Genomic DNA, 18,951 nt, shown 5'->3' on the forward strand with positions numbered 1-18,951 from the left:
TTGGGGGTGTGTGAGCTCTAAAGGCACAGGGAATCTTGTGAAAATTGATGGCAAGATGAATTCAGCATGTTATCAGAAAATACTGGCAGACAATTTGCATTCTTCTGCATGAAAGCTGCGCATGGGACGCTCTTGGACTTTCCAGCACGACAATGACCCTAAGCACAAGGCAAAGTTGACCCTCCAGTGGTTACAGCAGAAATATATATATATATATATGGAATTAATGCCTAAATTAATTTAAACATGCTTTTCTTGCATGCTCTCTCTTTACTAACATACTTTTTTTTTTTTTACGCTAGAATATAAAACTAACATTCAAAGCTTCATTAACCTTCTTCTTCTTTCCTCTTTTCTTTTCTGGTCCTCCTTATTTATTCACTTGCAGATGTGGTGGATGGGATGAGTGTGGAGGGTGTGGATGAGGAGGGCAGGAGTGAAAAACAAGCTACGGCATCTCACGCTGATAATGCCACTGACACTAACACTGATGAGGAGCTGTCGTCTTCATGTCTAATGGAGGATGATTTTAGTAACTCTGCCAGTGACCTGGCCTCTCTGGGTAACCTAACACTGCATGACCTCTGCTTGTGCGTGTGTGTGATCGCGTGTGCACTGTAACTCTAGAGCAGTGTTTCCCAACCACTGTGCCGTGGCACACTAGTGCGCCGTGAAAGATTGTCAGGTGTGCCGTGGAAAATGATCAGATTCCACAAAGTAAATCAGGGCTCCAGACTGAGACTAATTTTTCAACCATTTTTCCTAACAGTTCGATTAAACTTTGCAAGAGGTTGCATTGGTGCGACTACAAAGTTGGCTGACTCTCTGATTGTGCTCTGTCGTTTTTTGTTCCGTATGAGAAATATCAAACGGCAAATGTTCCAAACACGAAAGGAAACAGCTTTACCCGGATCAGTCAGTGCTGCTCAATGGACAGATCAGCGCAGAGATGTGCATTTACACGTGGACCGGTCTCGAGCGCTCAGCCGTGCAGATCATCATAAACAGAGCTGCGAGAAGCACGGGATGGGTCGCGAATTCGGTATTGATTATTTGTTTAAAACCTCTATGAAAGCCCATAATGTGTCGATGATTAAACCAGTTTAAAATTGTATTAAACGGAAAAAGAACAAATCTAAAAATAAGAAAAGATGCAAATTTGTTGTTTTATTCATTACCCAATTAGCACTCTTGCCACCTGTGATCTCATTACCATACCTACGTGACTTGCGTTTTTTGCATAACCGAATTTCAAACATTACGAGTAAACATGCAACTAAAAATGGACAGAAAACGTGGGAGTTCTTGAAAAGGAAAACTATCAACGATGGTTATGTGGGACAGTGGGATAGAGGTGTGCCATGGTATTTGTTTAATTGTAAAAAGTGTGCCGTGGCAGAAAAAGGTTGGGAAACACTGCTCTAGAGGCCCCTAGCTGCCTGTGTTGGCGCATCAGTGTGCAGTGATTATTTCTGTCTGCATCCGCTTCTGTATGTTTTTTGCCATGTCTGCCACAACATTTAGTTGACCTGAATGAATACGTTTCTTTTGGTGCGTCCGAATTCCTGTATTGTCATAGTATGTACTGAATTCCTTGAAAAATTTATTTCTCGACAATTGAAGTTTGTGTTGTTGGTATGCAGGTGAGTAGTATAAATACATTTACTGGGCATACTACTTTCACCATGTTTGGCATTGTCCTCTGCCCCATGTGTTCTTTGATTTATGACATACAACAAGTGAATTTTTTTTTTTACTCAATTTAACCATGAGGAACAACTTTCTTTGTACCTACTGTATAGCTCTTACACTTGAAACAAGCTGTCATTTTTATTTAATCTGATGGCTCATCAGCTCCTGTGGTCTTAAGTGATAGCAAAGCATCCATAAAAACTGATTATTCAGACATCCCACTCATGACAGGGAAATATGCATACTCGGATACAGGGGTTCTCTCTCGTCAAACCTTTGACCATTTACTCTAACTTCATTTATCATTTCTTCTGTATGTAGTGTCATTGCTTGCTATTTTCACCACCACCACCTAAAGCATTTACTGATATTTTAATTGAAAATAACATTGGAGAAAATAAGATAATCTGTTTTCACAGGATTCTGAGAATGTTTATAACATTTCATTTCTCTTTGGGGAACATTCTTTTGATACTGTAGGTCTTTTGTTTTTGTTTTGTAGCTTATTTCTTAGTTCAATAAAAAATACTTCAAAATATTCCCAAGAAAAAAAATATGTCTCCAGATAAGATGTGAAGCTAGTAATAATTTGCTTTTGCTTTTAACATGAGATATATCTGAAAAAGCACTGAGGCAAACCTGACATTGTCTTTGTCTCCTGTTTTCTGGTGCATGTTATCTATATTGTTTGTTCCACCATGTTTGGTTTGTGTTTTATATTTATTGTTATGAAAAGGAAGTTGATGTTTTCACAGACAAAATATTATTTCTATTACTGTAGTCTTACACTGTGAAATGAGAATATCTTTATAGCACATTTCGATCTGCTCAGACATGTGACGTACTAAGCATTCTTTAACTCAAAACTCCCTTCTTAGTCCACTAAGCTGCAAAAAAGAGTTGTTCTAAAATCATCATGGTAGTAACGTCATAACATATGGATTAGTAAGACCATCACCTATTCTGTATTCAGCCATCTGGCTTGCCCTGATGAACGTCAGTGTGAACTACATGGACATTAGCCAATCATAACACGTAATTTACATATACAAGTTTTAAAGGAACAGTAGTGAAACACCCTGTGTAATTCTAAGGGTCAGAGAGTGGAAAAGGGTCATGTAAAATAAGGTTTCAAGTTGCATTTTGGTGCAAGGAACCTTAACTAACTTATAAGTGTACTTCAGGGGAAAAAAACAAAATGCTAAGTGTAGGGTAGGGCCCCATGCTCGATTAACACAGCAGATCATACAGAACACGGGTGTCTAAATGTCTTTCACCATCATGGTATGGACTTAGTAATTTGAAGATGTAAAAGAGTCATGACAGGCCTTTTATATTATTTTAATGTTCCTTTAGGGTCACTTATAATATTAGTCAAGTTTTTTTGCACAAAAAAAAGAGTCATATATTTGTAAAACATAATTTTTTCACCCTCATTCTAACCCTCTGTCAGAAACACTCGGTTTTGATGCTGCTTAATCTTTAAGACTTGACAGTAAACACGCATAGTTATGATCGGCTCTCTGCTCTTGACTGATCTGCTCTCTCCTTGCCATCTCACTGCTCACCACTACTGGGCGGGGCTGCGGAAGTTTTAAGGTAAAGAAGGCGTTGATGTGTTGTTGTGGAGGCGGTCAGATGCAAATGTCTACCACAGTGTGACATCACAATATGGAGGATGTAGAGAACAAGTCGTTTTGCCAGATTCGTCTCAACAAATGCTCTTTTTGCAGTGAGAAGTTTTGAGTTCTGAAACTTACAATATGTTTTTATAGTACAATGACCTCTTATATATTGAAAGATCAGGGAAAATTTGATTCCTCATGCCATTCCTCGTGCCCTTTAAAGGTGACTTTCTTGTGTTTGGGCAAACTGTTGGCCAGTACACTTACCTTGTTTCCGAGGTTTGATAAATGACTCCTGTGGTGTTTTCTGGGGGAGAGAGAGAGTTGCTGTGAGACGAGGAGAATGGGACCCACATGAAAAGCCTCCTCACCTCACTTTCAACTCCAGCCCAGATGAGAGAGTGAGAGGACAAGGCCAGGAATTCAGCTAAACCTGCAAGTAAATGGTTACTAGATCAGGAGAAACCTGGGGAAAAAAAACATAAAGACGGACACACAATAAGACACAGACACATGTGAAAGGAGGGAGGAGATTTAAAATCTTTTCAATTATTGTGTTTGTGTGTGCCAGACAGATAGAGTGGTAAGAGTTATGTTTATGTAAGAATGTGTGCACCAAGATGAAGTTTGTCTCTGTTAATGCCAGACATGACTGAGGAATTGTAATAGAGCATGTTTGTGTTTCAACTGACATGTAATCATGTATAGACACTTTTTTAAGCTATACTCGCACACGAGGGCAATCGCTGGGAATTTATCATGCAGGAGACAATAATATTCGCAGTACTGCATTAAAATGTTTGGAGAGTTAACTATAGAAAAGCAGAGAAAAGAAAGGTTTTGTTTTAGTTTATTTATTGATATTGAGTGCCTTTGTTTATAGTTAAAGATTAATTTACTGCTTGTGAAAGAGCTTTCAGTTACTTCTTGAAGATTATGGTGCACACATGCTGTGTGCTTGTCATTTATAAATCAAGAAAGAGGCTAATCAGAATCTGACGCAGCGTTCCAGGTGTATTGCACACACCAGATGTGACTTGCTCTCACTATCTCTGGGGCAAAAGTGTGTGTATATGTGTGCGTGTGTGTATGTGAGGTTGAGAGGGCCAGTTTGCTTGAGGGAAAACATTGCCATATTCTCTGCTTATCTGTGTGTTTGAGAAAAGTGGCCCACTGCATGTAAATCTTACTATTTTCTCAGTGAATTCTGACCCCTCTCTCTATTTCTCTCTCTCCAGGTGTGATGAACAGCAGGCATGTGGACCTGAAGCTCAAGAAGCTCACAGAGTTTCGACCACAGGGCGGCAGCTCTCCTTCCTCATCATCCTCTTCCTCATCACTGACAGCGTCCAGTACTTCTCCCCTCAGCCCTGAACCAAGTGGCTCACAGGTAATCGCACTTGAAACCTTTTGCTCCAAGCATGTATTGCATGTGTATATTGTCATTGGTACATTCTGAAAGGGCCATGACCCTTCAAAGACATGAAATCACAATTGACTCTATGTACTTTATTTATAAGTGTCTGTGGTCAGTGTGAGAGCGCATGTAAAAAGTGAAGTCATTTGCAGCACTTGTGGCCAAGCACTTTAGCTACTCATGGCCTAAAATAATATTTACCAAATATATCATAGCCTAACATGTTTCTATCCAATAAAATCCCAATGATAACATAAACTCCCGCCCTATAATTTACAGCTTAATATAGAACACAGCAGTGCCCGCCCATTTATAAGGTGTCTATGTTCTGGAATTATTTTTCCCATTCATTTTTTTTCATAGGGATTGCATAAAATCTTTCATAAAAGGGTTCTAAGCCATGAACCAAACCAACCAGCTCAAAGGTGAATAACAAAATTATAAACTTTGATTTGAAGCAAAAAGTGTTTGAAATCAGACAAAAGATATTGGTAGAAGACTGTGTACTTAAAGGAATAGTTCACCCCCCCAAAAAAAATTCTCTCATCATTTACTCACCCTAATGCCATCCCAGATGTGTATGACTTTCTTTCATCTGCTGAACTCATATGAAGATTTTTAGAAGAATGTCTCTGCTCTTTTGGTCCATACAGTGCAAATGAATGGGTGCTAACATTTTGAAGCTCAAAAAATCACATAAGTGAGCATAAAAGTAGAGTAGGGGTACCGAGTCACAAGTCCAATTTTAATGGATTTGGACTTGTCATGGACTCGGATGCATTTTTACTCGGACTTGACTCAGACTCAAGCCTTTGGGACTCTGGATTTTTTTCCAAGTCCATGACATTTGTGATGCAATTAAAAAAATAAATAAATAAATAACAAAACACATCTCTGTCTGCAGGCAGCTGTATTGGCCCCTGAAGTCGTAGACGTAGCCAGAGTTGTTTCACTGTTTAAGCAAACACACGCACGCACACACACATACGCACGTGCACAGGCACACTCATCGATCAACCAATACGCTTGAATGTTACTACAGAGACTACTGTATAACATCGACTACCGAGGTGGCTGGCACAACGAAAACATAAACACGGGTATTTATCCAGTGTATTAGAAAATAAACAAGGCAGTTTCACACGACACGGGACCTGACAACTGGTAAAATTGCGTGTGGTGTTTGTGCAGCCAAGACGATGCTCGCATTGCAGTTTCATCATGGTTAAAAACTTAAAATCAAGAATTCATTGAGTCAAGTCACCCACATCATGTCCTCACAGTTTACTAAAAACAGCATATCAAAATAAAAATTCATAAAAATAGTATTAATATTGGATATTGGATAACTAGAAAATTTTGTCCGTGACAACATGACCCTAATATTATCAGTGAGCTTTTCCAGTGTTTTTGGATGTAGCATTTGCAGTCAAATTCTGAGACGTAACTTTTCAGCGAGTGCTAATTACTACTGCGTTGACTCATTTGTATGTACTGTATTTTCCCAAATCAGTCGGCAGATAGAAAAAAAGATTCAGAAAGAAATCTCAGTATAGACTATTATTTCTTCAGATAGGGATAATTTTTTAATAAAATTAAATTGAATTGACAAATTGAAAATGAAGTAGAAATAAAAACTAAATTCAAACATAATAACCTTTGTTGTAATGACTAACACAGCTTTTATTTTCTTTAGTCTATGTTTGAGTGGAGGGGAAAAAGCAACAAATAATTGAAATGTCAACAGAACGCAATAAGTATTGTGTTGAAGGACAGTTTAGTCTTCATACACCTAAAGCATATGCTTTCATTCTGAAACCACTTTGAAGTTTGTTCAGCAGGATACTAATGAATGGTTGAATGGACTATATGAAATGATCAGAGGTGTTTTTGTTACATTTATATTGACAAACTCTTTTTCTTAGTTGTGAAGTTTAAAATAAGCTTAAAATATTGATGTTGAGTTTACGGTTACAGTTTTATTCAGATTCATGAACAGATTCATTCGGACTTGACTCGAACTCGGCCTTTTATGGACTCTGTCTTGAATCCAACTTGGCCCCTTCTGGACTCGGACTCCACTCGGACTCGATTGTTTAAAGACTCGGACTTGACTCGACTAAGGTGGACTCAAACCCAACACTACATAAAAGTAATCCATAAGACTCCAGTGGTTAAATCAGTGTCTTCATAAACGATATGAAAGGTGTGGGTGAGAAACAGATCAATTTTTACATTCTTCTTGTGTTTTTGGTGATTCACATTACTCACGCATAACGGCCCCTACTGGGCAGGGAGAAGAATTTCTAGCCAAAAGGACTTAAATGTTGTTCTGTTTCTCACCCACACCTATCATATCACTTCTGAAGATATGGATTAAAACACTGGACTTACTTTTATGATGCCTTTATGTGCTTTTTAGAGCAAGGTTTTACCGTAATAAAACTACTGTTACCATGGACATGGCATGTCTCTGCGACGTTTCAGAAGATCAGAAATTCGACCAACAGTTGGGCAATTTTACCACATAAAAAATACTTTAACTTTACACTACGATTTTATTTGAATAGTAATGACTATTAAAGTTTCTCTGTATCATTATTCATGTGTAAATTATTGTCCGACTGAAGCAGTGCATAAACGGCATTGTCACGTGTCACCAGTTAGTTTATACAGCACTTTCAGTATGCACCAATCACAGTAGTTTACGATTACTGCATAAATATTTTTTCAGACTCATTTTCTGGAGGATACACAGGCGGATTTCCATTTGTATCTGAGGTACAATCCTCGAATTTAATCGATTCAATCTTTTTTGTGTACACATTTTCCTGTGTTAACGTCCTGAGTTTCGCATGCAGACCAATTAATTGAGGATTCTGCTTTTACGGCCTTTTGAGGAAGACACCTTTGAAAGACTGCCTGGTGAGTGTTGAATTAGAGGTGCAAGACGTTAAGATGCTTGTATGACTGTGCAGAGAACTGATTGCCATCCGAAATTAAGAATATTAGTGGTGGTCAGTAGGGGTGTAGGATATACAGTACTGTGCAAAAGTCGTAGGCACATAAGATATTTCACAAAAGCATTTGTCTTAAGATGGTTATTTATATCTTCAGCTTTGAGTCAAAATGAAATATACATTTTAGACTCCCAAACATTCCTTTTGCAAATACAATAGAATAGAAGAACAGGGAGCCCTGCAACAGATTGCATGACCCCCACAGAGCCCCCCCCACTAAACATCGAGTCTGGGATTACATGAAGAGACAGAAGCAATTGAGACAGCCTAAATAGATAGAAGAACTGTGGTGAATTCTCCAAGAAGCTTGGAACATCCTATCTGCCAACAACCAAGAAAAACTGTATCCAGGTGTACCTAGGAGAAATGGTGCTGTTTTGAAGGCAAAAGTGGTTACACGAAATATTGATTTAGCTTCTTTTTGCTTACTGAAAACTATTCATGGCATTATTTTTGAAGAAATCCTCACTAGGCAAAATTATTCACTAGTACCTAAAAATTTTGCACTGTATTGTATATATAAAAATTAGCGATATATCGCAAATGAACTTGTGGTATGAGTTTAATTCATCCATTTGTACAGTTTATAAAGATACAGTGAGCAGATAATACTGGGTACACTTCTGGTTTTTGTGCATTCCTATTAGATCGCCCCCCAGCTTGTTAATGTTTTCTCATAATGCATGACCGTCAAATCTGTCCTTCTGCAACAACTGCAACAGTTTTTCATCGCTTAAATGGTCTAAACTTGGTTCTCCCTATCATGAAATATTTGCCTTGACACACTATACTCCTCAAATAGTTGTATAAACATAGCTATTTATTCATTTTTATAAACCTTGAAACTCTTAACCTATATTTAAGGTGAAGTTTTCCTAACCTTAGGAAATACTTAGGAAAATGGCAGTTAAGGGGCTTTATGCAATACTTAACGGTTTTTAAGGGAACACTTAAGTAAAAATAAATGCTTAAAGGAAATCGTAAGGAATTGTGACGTTTTACCCATAAAAACTCTTGAGTTTTATGTTACATTTAATTTCATTCTGAATGTTTACTTAAATACTTGATAGGCTACTACTGTAAAAAAAATTTTTAAAGCTGTTAAAAAAGCATTTTATTCATTTGTTTCTTTGTTCTTATTTACATAATTAAAGACGGTTGAATAATTACTTGAAAACAATGCTTAAATAATAAAAAAAAGAAGGATTTTTATTTGTTGTGGTATCAAAATACCCGACCATGTTTATATTGTGTTTGGTAGATCTTGCTATAATAACATTATGAAAAACTAGATCTCATTCCATAGAAGTGTGGGCACCCCTGCCATGAAGCATTGCGAATGACGTATTGGAATTTAGGGCTGGGTATTGATACAGGTTTCCCGATTAAATTAGATTTTGATTCGATTAGATTCAATATCGATTCATATGGGTTTATTTCAGTTATAATGTCCCTTTTGCTTGCATATAAAAGAAATGATCTCCCAGCTAATGCTGTTAATTACACAGGGGCCCTTTTAACAACATTAGGAAAATATTAATTTTACTAAATATATTTTATTACTTTTTCATCATTTTGGTCACATTTTGGCTATTATAAATTAATAAATAAATGTATTCAATCAATAAATAAGATATTACATTTTATATGTACATATTTATTGTTAAATTGCATAATTTGTACTATTTAAAAGTATTTATATTGATTTGTTGAAGACGTGCTAAAACCGTTACTGTCTCTTTAACCAAAAAAATCATTTCTGTAAACAGCGCCTTTAAATGAGCGCATGTTAACTAGAGAGGACTCGAATGGCTTTACCTCGTCTGTGTGATGCATGATTAGATTTGAATGTTTTTTTTTGTAAAAGAGACAGTATTCAATGACAAATGGGTTGCGTGGATCTCGTCTTGGACACACATTATACGGAACATCTTTTACTCTCAACATGCTGTGAAAGGATCTCACTGCTGAACACTTCATGACTAAACTACACAATTACTGGTGAGTGAAATGTAAACATTAACCAGCCAGTTGCCAAAAATATTCACTTTAGCCGCATAGCGTGAAATTTGGTTGCAAATGCGTGTGATTTCCTCCCATTGTAGTAGAGGGTTGGACACTGAGTGAAAGATCGATCTTGGGATTTAAGAATCGATATCAAGAACGTTCAAATGAAGATCGCGATTAATCGGAAAAACAATATTTGTACCCAACCCTAATTGAATGTAATAAGGATAGAAAAAAAAACTATTGTTTTAAAGTTGTTGATTAAGCATAAAACAATATATACATGTTTTTTTTTTTTTGTGCAAAACATTCAGATAAATACTAATATATAAGTAGTTAGAGAGTTTATGGGAGACAGACTCGATTGCATCAGGAGAGTGGGTGGTCACTACTGGGCTTGTTTAGTGCAATTTGTTTTCTCCGGCTCTGATTGGTGGATCTTTTTCTGCTGGATCATGGGTAGTGTAGTTTTTTACCAGGAATTTTGCAATTAAACACGATTTTTTAAAACTTAAGTTAAAAAAATGTGGACTGATAGTTCAATAGAAGCATGTACCATCGATTAACAACCCTAGAGCTCAGGGTAGGTCTGTCTTTAAAGGTTTATAAGGTATCATTAAAAATCCATTTGACAATTAAAGGGATTTTTATTTCCTTAACCAGACTGTTGCACTCTATTCTGTTATATACACAAATACATAATGTAATGGCAGGTAAATGCATTGCAAATGTTGTTTTTAAGAATGTAAAATTATTTGCTCTCTTTCCCTTTTTCTCTATTAGTGGAGTTTAAAGGTAAGACAGGTTGGTTTTGTTTGATTCGCTGTCTCTTGTTTATTATTTGTCTGCGTAACACCATGTGTTTATATGTTAAGCCAGGAATGAACAGACTTTAGACATGTATTACTTCAGAACTCCCTCATATCAAACCTGACCTTTTCTTGCAGTGAGAGCGAGAGAGGAGAGAGCTTTGGGAGTATTGACAGCAGCACGTGGCTCACAGTGATGACATGCACTGGATTGATTTGCTGTGTATTAAATACCAGGGTTCTGTGTGTATGTGTTTAAGAACATGAATACCTGTGTACTGCAGACTGCTCCTGTGTATGATTGGTGTTTATATGTGTGTGATGACCTCCTGTCTCGCTGTTGTATTCAGAGCCCCCAGGTGGTGACTGCAGGGCATCTTCATAGAGAGTGACGACTACCTTCCCACACCAGTTCACCCCTTTTTCTCTCTTTCTCTGTGCTGACAGAGGGGATTTCCTGTGAGCAGATGTTAGCGGGCTCTTTGAAGCACAATGACTGCAGTCCTGTGTTAGTTTGGGTTGGTGGGCCTCATTCAGTCCGCTGCAGCAGGTGTGAAGTGATTGGTCAAGGCTTCTCAAGGACCAATCACAAAATACACTGTAGATTTCAGAGAATAGAGTGATTTGCAAATATGAAAAGGATAATACAGAATTTTCACTCATCAAGAAGTCTGACACATGCATATAAAAAAAGATTAATTAGGGGAGGGGGAAAATAATATTAAGCTGTAACATTTTTTTCATCTACTCAAATTCTGATGCAGAAATTAAGCCAAAAAATTACAAATCACAATCACAAAATACATAGCAATATGGCAGTTAAATACTGGATACAGCTAATGGCATGTTATGTTTTTATTTAATTTTTAAGAAAATAAATATATGATGTCTCCTGGTGGGATTAAAGAGCAAGACTGGTTTGTTTTGGTTTAGAAACATGATGAAAAAGGAAGATACAAAACTTAGGTAATTATTTTGTGTCTGACACATGTACATAATTGGGCTAATTAGATTTTAAAAAGTTGAGAGTTATTTTATATTTTTAGTGGATGCTTTCTTACTGTTTGTGTATATACTGTAGGGCAAATCGGAGCTAGTTGTCACACTTCTTGCTCCAGTAAATATTTCTAAAGTTTGGTTTATTTTTGAAAGTCAATTTCTGCATTGTGGCTTCAAAAAAGCTATTTAACATTTTACAGTTCATTGACCACATGTTGACCTTTTGTGACTATTACAACCACCAAAGTAAAATCTACACCTCTCGTTACTCAACACCTACATTAAACAGCCTATTATAGGCTTTTCAATACATTTAAAAAAGTAAAACAATTATGCAGCACAAAATGACTCATGAAACAACAAAAATGGAAAAAGGTAATGTACAAATATATCAAATCATTATTTTGGCGAACAAATATTGTTATTAATGAATTGTATAAATTTATGATATTCAAAATACATGTGACAACCTGCCCTAATAAATGTGACAACATGCCCTGAAATGATTTGCATGAAAAATAAGAACACATTTAAACCTTTTGGTAAAAATCTGTCTTCATAATGTAGTTGAGCCTTGTGTTAATACTGAATATGCCAGCATGATTTATGTTCGCTTGTTTATCCTTGAGCTTTGAAAATTTGAACTAGTTTAAAAAAACATTAAACTGACAATATTTGATATACAGATTTGAAGTTACCAATACTATTGCAAACCCAGCATCAGAGCAAAAGGACTGTATTTTCGACTTGCATACTGTAAGACAGTCGAGTATTAAACCATCAGTGCAGTAATCATCCATTGCTAAAACCTTCAAGTCCATCAGGATCTATCAGGAAAGCTTTTAGTGATGGGGACCTTGTTCTGTCAGTCTCTAGTGAACAGTCCCGCACCTGCTGCACCTGGCCTGGAGGCCTGCACAAGAGCCAAAAGCCCAGGGGAGGATCAGCAAGGTTACGAGCACTGCTGCTCTGAGCCCCAGTGGTTAGTGGGGTTTTAAAGAAAGAGCAGCTCTCTCTCCTCTTGTCACCATCACCCTCTTCTTTTAAATCCACAAAGAGTCAGGTTAGAGTATCAGAAATGTTCTTTCTTTGCGTTGCTCCTTATTCTTTTCTGCTCACTTGATGTTTTAAGCTTTTGCATTTTTAAAACAAAAGATATTAGTTGCACATTCTCTTTCTTTCTCTATCAAGGGCTTTATAAACCCAGCCTTCCGCCTTTTTACTTTTAAAAAACTGAATAAACTGCTTCACTCCCTGGAGGATTCTCCTATCCCACAACTCCTCAAGACCGCAGTAGAATAGTGTGGGACAGAGCTGTTTCCCCCCAGCATACTCACTGCAGTCCCCCAGTGCTCTTGGTTGTGTCTCATTAGTGATTGTCTCTATGCACTTCGAGCCTGCTGCCATGGTGGCACATGATAACCGCCTGCAATGAGCAGTAGACCGCAACATTAGTCACGCATCCCCGATACACACACATAAACACCTCTGCCAAAATAATACCCACCACCACAATAATGATCAGGATGATAACAGATTAAAAAGCACAGATCGCAGTGTGGGGATAGCTCTGATATCTGCCCCAGTCAGGGGTACCGAGGGGCCATGGGGACAGGTGTTTCGAGGATGGGGGTGTTAGTAAGGGTTGGAGGCCTCAGGTCCTTCGGGAGAGCAGGCCTTTTGGTTTGAATCCTGTTTGTTTTCTTTGGACTTTAACATGAGAGGAATCAGACAGGGTTAAAGGGCTTTGTTGTTCTGTCTCTAGAGATCCAGTCTGTTGAATGTGGCGTTTTAACACATAAACGTTCACAGCTTTGGTTTTGTGTGGTTAGTGCGGTACTCGTTACACAGCTACAGAGGTGGATTTAGGGTGAAATAACATGAGATTTTTAATAAGTATGCTTAAAGAAGGTCATCCAACCCATAGGAATCTCTACAGCTTAAGAGAAGCCTCAAATGAAGGCTTTGACAGCTGATATATTCCCTGAATAAACATGTGGAATCATAAGTTGGATAAACAGCTATAACTGTTAACATTCAAATATAGAGAGGCTGAATGTCTCAGAGATTAGGCTAAATTTGGTCCTCACTAGGGACATTTTAATTGCTGCTTTGTTTCCGAAAGTTATAATTGAAGAACAAACAGGCCAGAGGCTGTATTTGTATCTGTTTATGCGCTTGTGTGTGTATGTGCGTTTGTCTTTATTAGCTGTCTGGTTTCCGTACACACACCAGTGAGCTAGCATTTGCGCTAACAATGTTTCTCCCTCTCAGTCTCAAGCAGTGGAACGTGTTCACTAATTGCAAACTTTATTAGACGTTTCCTATTATTATTGACGTTGCAAATGTTATTCTGAACGGCACCGTTTCACTTTCCAGTCTGCTTGGCTTATTGGGCCCAGCACATAATAACACATTTGAATATTGAGGAAGGCGCGGTGAGAAGCTGCTAACACGTGTTCACTTCCAAGACAATGGTGCTTTTAATTTGCATAATCTGAATATATTTTCTGGCTCAGGTTTTGTTGAAAGTAGATTTAATTGTGAGTTAATGTGGGACTCGAAGATGTACCAAATGCTGCAGAACCTTTCCTCAATTGTTCTGCAGGTGCAGAGCTCCGTCGTTAAACATTTCTTGGTCATGTGTGTCTAATTTGTTCTTTGCTTTAATGTCAACCGGCATCCGAAGCAACTTGTATTCAAATGACTCTGCTCTACTTTTAAGTTAACTAGTGTTTTACTCTTTGTCCCCACACCCCACCCCCCTTCTCTTTTTTAATGTGTTTATAGAATAATGCAGATGAGCTGCATGCGGAGCGTCTTCGCAAGGCTACAGAACGTCTGCGCAGTCCCGTTGTCTTCCACAAGGAGTCTACTGTCAGGAAAACACAGCTTCAATCGTTCAGCCAATATGTAGAGACCAGGCCGGGTGAGGCCTCTTCCTTTCACTGATGTCAATTCCACTAATTTTACTTACATTTTGTTTGAGGCTCTTTCATTCTGGAACAGCTCAGCAACCAATAATTTAATTTATTTAATGCACAAAGATGGTCAAGCCTGGAACACCAAGGTTGTTTTTCATATTGCTACCAGGACTTCCCATTAGACTTAATCTTAAGATAGTAGTCAGAAGTGTCTCTTAGTGGCCTATAATAATAGTAACAGTTTGACAACAGCTAAAAAAGATATTTATAGACGCCTTGGGATTGCTGTAATGGACATCGCGGATCTGACTGGTTGGTTTAAAAGGTCTGACTGATGTATTTAAATGGGGTACATCTGATAAAACTGTCTTTATATTCATCTATGGCCATTCTGTCTGTGTGCGCAGGTGAGAACAAACCATCAACTTTTAACATCTCTCTTTTCAGAGGTAAAAAGGCAGAGATCGGTGCCTGAAGATCTCAAGCGAGTAACCGAGGAGAGAGGAGCTGTGACAGAGACAGAGGGACGAAAGCCAACTGAAGATGAAGTACTAAATGCATATTTAAATTCTCCGTCACTGCTGCTCATTCTTATGCTGTCTGTGATACGGGGTCGTAGTTGGACGTCACACACATGCAGTCACTCACATCTGTCTGAGGGGCAGAGAGAGTTGATGTCAATCTGTTCTTCCCTAAAGCCAAAGAGAGACTGCCAGCCAATTAGAATGCTGTTCCCTGATAATTGTAAGATTAGGAAAAAGGAGATGGAAAGAAGGATGGGAATCCCTCTTTCACTCCTTCTTTTCTGTCTTTTAATTTCTAACCTGTTCAGTTTGTCCCAGATTTCACCTCTGTTGTTGAATCGTTTCATTATCCACTCTCAATATACAGTGGAGTTCAGGAGTCCACTTTTTAAAATCCTTCTATTTTGTATTTTACAAATGTAATACTTTTTCATTACAAATTATAAAATCAGCATAAGAATGAAATTTTTTTTGAAAAATTAATGTGAATTTCAGACTTTCTTAGTAGTTTGTTGGTATTGATATTTGGTGTGCCCCCGTTTTACTAAGTGTAAAAGCACTTTCACTAGTTTGTGTAAAATCTGATGATCCATTTTGTCCCAGTATGGTTTAAAAAAAATCATGTGCGCTTCGATAGAAGAAAGCGCATCTGACCTTTCATACAAAGGTGTTGAAATAGTCAATATTACAAATTTGCTTATTTGATTAGTGACATAGAAATAGTACGTAAATGTCATTAAAAAAATTCTTTTATTTCCAGGTTTAAATTGATTCACCTAAAAATGAAAATTCTGTCTCACCCTCATGTTGTTCCATCCAAACCTATTTGACTTACTTTGTGTTACTTTCTTCCATGGAACACATAAGGAGATGTCAGGCAGAATGTTAACCTCCATCACCATTTACTTTCATTGCTTCTTTTTCCCATACAATGAAGATGAATGTTGACTGAGGCTAACATTCTGCCTAACACCTGCTTTTGTGTTCCATAGAAGAAAGAAAGCCATACAGGTTTGGAACAACAGCAGGTGAGTACTGTAAATGGAGTTTTCATTTTTGGGTAAACTGTACCTTTAAATGAGATTTTGAATTCCAGATTTTCTGCGTGGACTTTTGAACCCCACTATATTGTAGTCCTTCCTTCTCTCCATGCAGATATACTGCATTGAAGTAATGAAACAGATTTTTTAAATTATTAAAGCACCATATACAGGGCTAAGGCAAAGAGAAACTTACCCTGGGAGGAGTGAGATAGATACACAGAGAGAGAGAGAGAGTGAGTGAGAGAGAGAGAGAGAGATGGTCAGTGGAGACCAGCTTTGCCCCCTCTTTGTGTTGGGGTTAATGGGTGTTGAACTTGCCCATTACCCAGCTCAAGCTGAATTACCCCGCAAATGATGTTTGCATTAATATAATATATATGGAAATTTCAACACTTAATTATGGCAGAGAGGCAAGAACAGGGGGAGGGGGCTGATCATGTGTAAAATTGATTTGTTGGAGAAGTATTTGATAGAGCACCGAGGAAGAGGAAGAAGGAGTTTGATGGACAGCAGAAGGACTGAAGCAGAAAAAGTGCTGTGTTGGATAGAAGAAAAAAACTTTTTCCACCATTTCCCACTTTGCCATTATGAAATAATGTGCATCAGCACTATATATATATATATATATATATAAAATGTCTGCAATCTTTAGGTTGTGAATTTAAATTAGCACTCTTTCCCTCCTCCCTCTTTGCTGTGAGTTCTAGGAGGGTAGGAAGGACAGAGGAGGGCTGCCAAACAAGTGGAATAAAGGGAGGGGTGCTTGTCACTATCACACACTTAGAAATAAGCGTGCAGTTTAATTACTCCATTTCTCCCTAATCACTGGCTCATCCTTCACTCCAGTCTTTCCCACGTGCCAAAGGAGGTGTGTGTGCGTGTCTCCAAAAGTGTACATGAGTGAATCTGAGCACATGTGTGTGTAGATCTGTCAGATCCCTGCTGATAGGCCCTTAGGCACTGACCCACCTCTCCCATATATTTCAATTTGTCTCTCTGTGTTAGTCTCCGGACTGCTGTAATAGTGGATTTTGTAATGCTGAATTCTCTCTGAGGTCATTTAATGTGTTTATATTGGTGTGTTAGCACACACAGTCCTGCCCGAGGCTTCATGCTTGGGTTAAGCCCCAGCATTTAAAGCTACAGTCCATAACTGCTGTAACAGCCAGTATTTCGCCAAATATTTTTTATAAGACAGTAAATAAATAGACAGAATAAATAAATCTTTATGAAATGGTAATAATTAGTTTAAAGTTTTGGTGCCATAGCCAAAATTAGCTATGTATTTTATCTTTATATATATATATATATATATATATATATATATATATATATATATATATATATATATATATATATATATATATATATATTATTTTTTATTAATTAATTATATATGCATACATTAATTATATACAGTGTATGCAATATATAATTAATTGTTTTAAATTGTGGATTTTACAAGAAGTGCTGCATTTTTTATTTTATGTTGCTGTTCATTTATTTAATTGTATTTAAAAAATAATTTTTTTATATATTTTAAAATAATTTTTAAAGATGCTTTTAATTAAATCATTTTAAATAGGCATATATATATATATATATATATATATATATATATATATATATATATATATATATATATATATATTCCAAAATCCTTTTAGTAAGTAACCAAATTTGGATGTTTTTTTTTTTTTATGATTTTAACCACTTTTGAAATTGACAGCAATCCTTTGTTTTGCAAGAAAACAGAAAAAAAGCAGAGATTTAAATAAAATATTAATTTGCATATTCACCAGTCATCATTATGACCACTGTTCCCTTGCTATTAAATAAGAAAAACAGTGGATGTGATGCTTCGTATTTTTTCCCCCTCCTTCACTCCCCCCTCCTCTCGTTTGTTCTTGCCCAGCAGAAGGCGTTCAAAGACACCAGTCAGTACGTGGTGGGAGAACTGGTGGCGCTGGAGAGTGAGCAGAGGCAGATCGACACGCGGGCCTCGCGTGTGGAGAGGCGTCTGCGCTATCTCATGGACACAGGTACGCCGCCCAATTACACTGTAAACAGTTTTGGCAAATTGAGCGTTCACAAACTCTTATGGAGTTTGGGAAGTGTGAATCTTTGAAGCCGGGATGTTGGGGCGGCAGCGGGGATATGAAAAGGGGCGGTGAGGATGCAGGGAGGCTCTCTGGGCCGCCGTGATAAGAGAGCCTTCATGGGAGCTGATAACTAGTGCTGATAGCGTCCACCAGCCAGCCACTATTGAACAGTACCGTGCAGCCATGCGCAACAGAACCTCATATCTGGCCTTCAATGATATGCTGTAGAAGAGAGAGAGAGAGAGAAGGAGGGAGGGAAAAGGGGGATACGGAGGGGTAAAGGGTGAAGATGGGAGGGGTGGTGTTTGGGGCCGGACCGAAAAGGAAATGCTGAAATTATTAAAGACACATATTAATAGATACATGCACTCACTCTCCTCCTCTCGCTCTCTCTCTCCCTCCCTCCCTCTATCGCTCTCTCTCTCTCTTCCTCCTATATACACATATGAAAGGATGTGGAGCAATCTTTCAGGTGTGTGTATAGCAGGGAAAAAGGGCTACTGAGCCTTTGTCAAAGCATGGAGCTCCGTTCAGTGCAAGAACGGCAATGACACTTCAATGACTGAAATTTGAGAATAGCTTCCTGCCATCGGTTGCTGATACAAAACAATCATTTTTCACAAGGGCAGATTTGTGAAGCAAGGAAAGGAAGGGGTGGGGCAAGAGGGGGGTTCAAAAAAGGAGGGAAAAATAGAGGGTTGATTTTTTTATGCTTCTCCATCACATTGAGACGATATCAAGACTGTCACAGTTTTATGTTTGCCCAACCTTCCATCCATCCATCCCTCT

At 37.8% G+C, this 18,951-nt stretch overlaps 1 protein-coding gene across 5 annotated transcripts in view; it reads left to right on the plus strand.

Moving 5' to 3' along the window:
- ehbp1 (EH domain binding protein 1) overlaps positions 1-18,951 on the plus strand; it is a 192,629-nt gene that overhangs the window by 131,944 nt on the left and 41,734 nt on the right. For 2 of the 5 annotated variants that reach the window (XM_051645796.1, XM_051645798.1), the window contains 5 exons: positions 389-562; positions 4,556-4,707; positions 14,360-14,498; positions 14,941-15,041; positions 17,976-18,102. In XM_051645796.1, the coding sequence (XP_051501756.1) occupies positions 389-562; positions 4,556-4,707; positions 14,360-14,498; positions 14,941-15,041; positions 17,976-18,102 (693 nt within the window). The remainder of the gene's footprint in view (positions 1-388; positions 563-4,555; positions 4,708-14,359; positions 14,499-14,940; positions 15,042-17,975; positions 18,103-18,951) is intronic. The other 3 variants (XM_051645799.1, XM_051645800.1, XM_051645797.1) reach the window with 2 other exon arrangements.

Source organism: Myxocyprinus asiaticus, chromosome 20 (assembly GCF_019703515.2).
Source record: "Myxocyprinus asiaticus isolate MX2 ecotype Aquarium Trade chromosome 20, UBuf_Myxa_2, whole genome shotgun sequence".
NCBI lineage: Eukaryota > Metazoa > Chordata > Actinopteri > Cypriniformes > Catostomidae > Myxocyprinus > Myxocyprinus asiaticus.